The sequence below is a fragment of the Cynara cardunculus genome (assembly GCF_001531365.2).
Source record: "Cynara cardunculus var. scolymus isolate 2C chromosome LG 12, CcrdV1, whole genome shotgun sequence".
NCBI classification, from domain to species: domain Eukaryota; kingdom Viridiplantae; phylum Streptophyta; class Magnoliopsida; order Asterales; family Asteraceae; genus Cynara; species Cynara cardunculus.
Window position 1 is genome coordinate 36,571,561 of NC_037539.1, and position 6,061 is coordinate 36,577,621.

Here is a 6,061-nt window from a genome sequence, read left to right on the forward strand (position 1 = left end):
CACATGTTGAAAAAGTTAAAACGGAAAGATAACGGGAGAACTAATTTGAACAAAGAAAAGTAGCCTTTGGTTTACTTACGGAAAACCAAATACAAGTTTTTCAATAAGCTCAAAAAATAAGCCAGAAAAGTCTGTTATATGAGTTCAGCTCCTTTTGAGTGATATCCTCAGGCCTAGAATTTGACAAATGGCAAGATGCAATGCAATAAGAGACAATTACCAGTCACTCACAAGTGTCATGTAATTGATCTGAAGAAAAATACAAGCATCCCTCCCCAACCCAAGAAACAGCAAACCACAAAATCCACAGCCATTTACTTCAATCACTAGAAGAAATCAAACTCCAAGTAATTGTCTGAACCTTTTTGGTTTGGAGCAGCCACAGGGGGTACATTGGTCTTTTCACTTGTTGATGCGATGGGAGCAGAGAGTCGTTCGAATTCAACTGGCTTCGGGACATCCGGCGGTGTAGCACACCGGATCAAAGCCCAGTTAACACCTTCGAAGAACGGGTGTTGCTTAATCTCAGTGGCACCTCTTTTATATGCCAATCTATGTTGAGGTTCTTTCACCAGCAAACCCCTGATAAGATCCCTTGCAGAAAAACTCACAACCGGTGATTCCGGAAACCGAAGAGGCTGGCCCACGACATTAAACAATGTGGCACGATTACCCGACCCTTTAAACGGGGTTCTACCAAATAATAATTCGTATAGGAATATTCCAAAAGTCCACCAATCTACAGCACTTCCATGGCCTTCACCTTTAATGATCTCAGGGGCTAAGTACTCGTGGGTTCCCACAAACGACATTGATCGGGCACTCGTTGGTTCAGCCATGAGCTCCGGCAACGGGCTAACTTGGTTTCCTATTTCGTTCTTGATTTTGTTTTTCCGTTCTTTCTTGGATTTGCTTGAGAAAAAGCGAGGGGAGAAGCAAGATGTAGGGACCACACATGAAGGCTGAATACAGGAAGGCTCGATGCAAGCTGGTTGGACACAATAAACGGTGTTTCTACGAAGAGGTTCGGAGTCCATAGATGAAGATTTTACTAAAGTGGGGCTAACAGTGCAACGAAGTGAAAGATCGAAATCCGAGAGCATTATATGTCCGTCTTCTCTCACAAGGACGTTTTCTGGTTTAAGGTCCCGGTAAACGATCCCGAGCATGTGAAGATATTCCATGGCTAACAGCACCTCCGCCACATAAAATCTGCAAAACATCAAAAACAACGAGATTAATCCATGTTCACGTTTTGATGATTCAAAATCTTAAGCATTCAACAAAAACAAATGTAATGCTAAACCTGGAAACTAATGAACTTTGGAATCGACCATCATTCCACAATTGGCATACATTATGCTATGAAATAAGATCAAAACACAATGAACCATAAACTCTTGAGGTGTGCTGGATGGTAGGGAGTCGTAACAAAGAGCACCCACTTCAAGGAGTCGCAACCAAAGTTGTTAAAGGCTCAAGGCGCACTTAGGTGCAAAGAGGTCCCGGGGCCTAGGCGCAAGGCACATCTAAATAAAAGTATATATACACACAGACAGTTATACACAACTCAAATATGTAGCAACTACTCTAGTGCAGCAACCAACAATACTTCGATAGAGGCAGAAGGGAGAAAGGGTTTAAAGCGTGGCACCTAGGCCTACAAGGCACCTCAGCCAAGCATAGGGCCTTAGTGAGCCTCGTGAATACGCCTAGCCTCGACTTTAAAAAACACCAAGACCTTGAGCCTTACGAGCCTCAAAGCCTAGGCACGCCTCAAGGGTGCTTTTAACAACTATGGTCGCAACTCAAAACTAGGGGTTGTTCTCCAATGGTCACTAGTTCAGAGTCTCATCTGGACAATTGAAGATTTGTCTTGTTAGCTTCAGTGCCATGTGGGATTAGTCAAGTTGAGCGAAAAAATGCTAGACCATCCCTATTTCTATGTTATCCACTTTTTCAAAAAAAATTCAGGTGTCAGCTAATCCGGCGAACACATCAAGGACTCACGCGGTTATCCAAAAAGAAAAAAACTTGGGGGTCGTTTACCAAACACTAACCAGGTAAGAGCCACCACCCTCACTTACCTTACCAGATAAGATTCTCAGCCATAAAAAATGGCATAGCAAGATTGTTGGTAAGTGTCGTTTACCTGGTAAACGCTAACATGATAAGAGTCACCACCCTTACTTACAGGATAACATTCTTGGTGCTTGCCATGCCTCTTACAAGGTAAGATTCTCAGTCATCGTATGCTCACCCGATAAGATGAGTTACACGGTAAGTGCTTAGCCCATTCTGTTGGGTAAGCGGCCCCTTAAGTGGTGTTAGAAAACCTTTATTACGAAGAAAGAGGAAAGTAAGAAAAACTCGTGTTCTTATTTTAGGAGAGAAAGGAAAGAAAATAATGATTACTTTCCTCCCACAAATTCCTTCCCAAATATGGGAGGAAAGGGAAGAAAAGGAAATAGATTAGAACTCCTTAAAAAATATCATTAAAATTGCAAAACCACCCATTCGTTTCATTTCATTTTGTTCCGTTCTGATCCGTTTCGTTTCTCCCCAAATTCGAGAACACAACGTTCGGCTTAAAGATCACATCCACGTCTCAAACAGATATGGAAATAATGCGTCGGTTATCTAAGTAAAAGAATCCTAATAGAATCTTTGATACTCAAGAATCCAAAAAGAAATTTTGCAACAATCCCATCCAAAATGACCTAAAAAGAGAATGGTCCACTGTTTTGTTTCTAGTCAATGAAAAACACACCAATAATCATATTCACAGATTGGAATCAGATGGAAGAAGTTAATCTGGATTCTGGGTAAAAAGAATATGAATCTTTTTGTATAGAAAACATAAAGGAAGTACCAAATAAATACAGTATATGAAAAAGGATATTTACCATCTTACTTTTCCCAGACCTTGCAAGGTGATGAAACCTTGCATGCTCACTTATGTTTTACCCTATGAATTCATTTTCTAATAAGGGAAAAATGTAAGAGTTGATCCAAGATATAATCGACCACCCCTAATAAGATCCTTGGCGCTCGGCACGAAAGCAAAAAAAAATAAAATCTTTCTACAAAAATCATTCAACTTTTGTATCAAAAACCTTCCTCTTGATCCTAGGCCATGATCTTCGTTTGATTTGAGAACTTCACAATGGTACAGATTCAATGTTTTCTTGTAAAATAAGCTTATGCAATCTTTATGGAAACAGTCTCTCTACCCCTCGGCCCTCCCAACACCCAACATCATGGCTGTTTGGTTGGTTTTTCATTAAGTCCTGTATGGATAAAGCTGTGTGTGGATTTATTTGTATGTATAGATCACGAAGATTTTTGTTTGAGAGGGTTTTTCATAGATGGAAGGTGCTACTTTTAACTCGAGGGGCAGGTTTGAAAAAAACTTGCTTTCCCTCTTAAAAGCTTACTGAATAAGCCAACGGTATCTGATAAATAAGCATCGGCTAACTCTGTGTCAGCAGCGAAGTAATACAGAGGGTGGAACTCCTAAAGTATACTTATTGCATTTGAGACATCATTAAGCCACTACCAAGTACCAAACAGTCATGTAAAGCTGACCATGTGAGTCCCATTAAGCTCAATAGGCTGCTAACAAATAGGACTTGGTGTGTTTGTTTGGTTTGGTATTATATGTAATTAAAGAAATATAAAAGATATGCATGGCGTCAATTAGAAAGATGCTTACTTAACAGCTTGCTCGGTAAAGTGTTTCCCGGGCTGTCTCTGCCTAAGAGTGTGCAAGTCCCCTCCAGGACAGAACTCCATCACCAAACATGAAAACTTATCGGTCTCAAAGTGGGTGTACAGCGTTGGAAGAAACGGGTGGTCCAGAGATTGCAGTATCTCTCTTTCTGTTTGAGCTCGAAGAAGCTTCTTACGGCTGGCTAGAGATGCTTTATCCATGACTTTCATTGCAAAATATGCTTTAGTTCCAGTCAATTCCGCCAAGTAAACACTCCCAATATCACCACACCCTAATCTTTTCAACAATCTGAAATGGGTCAAACCCAAAGCCCCATCTCTAGCTCGAACCACTTGGATGGCTTCCCACCTCATATCATTCGATTTATGTGGCTTGTTGACACTGCTACTGAAACTACTACAGCTGCTCTCATCGCTTACATTGCTGCTTGTGCTTCCTCTACACATACTACTCTTCCCGCTCTCCACAAAATCAGTTTTGACAAGGCTACTGTTCCCATCGCTAACTTTATCTGAAACCGAGCTAGATTTAACACTTCCTCTTTCACCTGTTTTCTTTTCTTGATCCACAGAAACATCAGGTGGGCATTCGATTTCGGTCCCCACTTGTTCACTGACTTTAGGAACCATAGCAGTTTCTGGTTTAGTAATCAATAGTTTAGAAGCCAGTTTAGCTTCCAAATCATCTCCATGCTTCTTTGAGGCCATCGGATGATAGATTAGATGTTATATATGAAACAGGATCAAGAAACTCATTCTGGAAAACAGCTTCTCATGATGCTAAAGATTTCCATCAAGAAAACCACAGCTCTGTAAACACAATGTCATAAAGAAGTTCAAACATCAGACTTTATAAACATATTCAAGTCAAGAAAAGTAATTTCAGATTGGGGCACAAACATATCACAGTACAAAGAAAAAGAAAAAAAAGACTTGGATCCAACCGCAATAGACGAACTTGGAAGTTTCTTGACTAAAGAAACCCCAGTTGAGATTTTTCAGAAACAGCATACAAAACCTGATCCAGAAGCTAGATCTAAAAATAACAATCAGAAAATCTAGAAAAGAAGAAGAAAGTCAGTAACAGAAAGGTAAGAAGGTAGAAGATCAATCATGCAACTAAATACCCAAAACGTATCAAATAAATCGAAAGAAACCCAAATTTAAATCCTGGAAAATGAATATATATATATATATATATATATATATATAAAGCCAGTGAGAAAAAATTGCAAAGATTGCAAGGACCACCGGCAAAAATTTGAAGAAATGGTCAATCAAATCAGGAAATTGACAAATGCAGTTGTTAACAGCATCAAGTTAGCAAATCAATCTGCTAAACGTAAAGATAACCAGCACAAAACTTGGGTTTTGATTAACGAATTTACCAAAAAAGTAATAACATACAACACAGATCCAACAAAATCCAGAAATCCCAAGATTCAGAAAAGCACATCTATCAAACCCATTAAAGAAATTTGATAAAGAAAGGGGGAAAAACCTAGAATTGAAAGAATCTGGTCCACAAGTTCATTGCTTTGATTTAGCAGCAAAAAGGAAGGAGAAGGAGCAATCACTCTTGTTCATAGCATGCTGATGATACCTGTGAAAAGATTGGAGAGAGAGAGAGAGAGAGAGAGAGAGAGAGAGAGAGAAAGTGATGCTTGAGAGAGTAATAAAATTTTGACTGGGCCTCACCTTCAAGACTCTGAGGCAAGGCAAGAATGGAGTCGAAAGAAAAGCAAAAAGCTTTGTTTATTTATTTATTTGGGGTTTGAAAAATCAATCAATAATTTCGATTGTTTTTTAGTCCCGAAACAGAAGGGTCCGAACTACGAATCAACATGCTGGACTCTTCACTCTCCCCTGTCTGCCAAGCCATCAGTACAACACAAGCACTCCTCAGTTCTTGAAATTACCGATTTACCCTCCAACCTGTCTCCTTCACAACCCTTCAACCTCAGCCTTTTTGAGTCTTCCAATCATATACTTGTTGCTCCTGTTGAGAAATAAAAATGAAAAGCTCCTAACTTTATGGGGGGGTCAAACTTCAATTTTTACACACCTTTGACTCATACCCATTTAGAAAAGATTGATTGACACATGGCCATTTAATCTCTTTGTCCTTGTAACTCTCGGATTCTACTTGCACCAACTCTTACCAAATCTTATCTCCAACGCCCATCCTATGGTTTCTTTCAAAATTTCTTCAAACATGGAGGCCATAAGCAACTCTTTTTGACTTGAAATTTCATCATTAACGATCTAACACAGTCAACGAGTTGGGGATGGAAACAGGGAGAAAGAACGGGGAGGGAATACCCCTCTT

At 39.7% G+C, this 6,061-nt stretch overlaps 1 protein-coding gene across 2 annotated transcripts; it reads right to left on the minus strand.

The window, feature by feature from the left end:
• Window positions 1-47: 47 nt before the first annotated feature.
• LOC112522461 (serine/threonine-protein kinase D6PKL2-like) lies at window positions 48-5,350 on the minus strand. 2 transcript variants are annotated; one of them, XM_025131582.1, is made up of 3 exons: window positions 5,234-5,350; window positions 3,716-4,542; window positions 48-1,212 (listed from the first exon to the last, which is right to left on the minus strand). In XM_025131582.1, the coding sequence occupies exons 2-3, from the start codon at window positions 4,438-4,440 to the stop codon at window positions 327-329; spliced, it is 1,611 nt and encodes a 536-aa protein (XP_024987350.1). In that variant the 5' UTR covers window positions 4,441-4,542; window positions 5,234-5,350; the 3' UTR covers window positions 48-326. The 2 variants fall into 2 exon arrangements, with proteins under 2 accessions (XP_024987350.1, XP_024987351.1); XM_025131583.1 differs by lacking the exon at window positions 5,234-5,350 and having other exon boundaries at window positions 3,716-4,767.
• Between the last annotated feature and the right edge of the window lie 711 nt (window positions 5,351-6,061).

What these genes read in the sequence shown, in the direction of transcription:
- LOC112522461 (XM_025131582.1), bottom strand. Translation starts at nt 4,440, where the DNA reads ATGGCCTCAAAGAAGCATGGAGATGATTTGGAAGCTAAACTGGCTTCT. An exon ending in TTTACCGAGCAAGCTGTTAA is followed by an intron (nt 1,213 to 3,715) that starts GTAAGCATCTTT and finishes GATGTTTTGCAG; the next exon opens with ATTTTATGTGGCGGAGGTGC.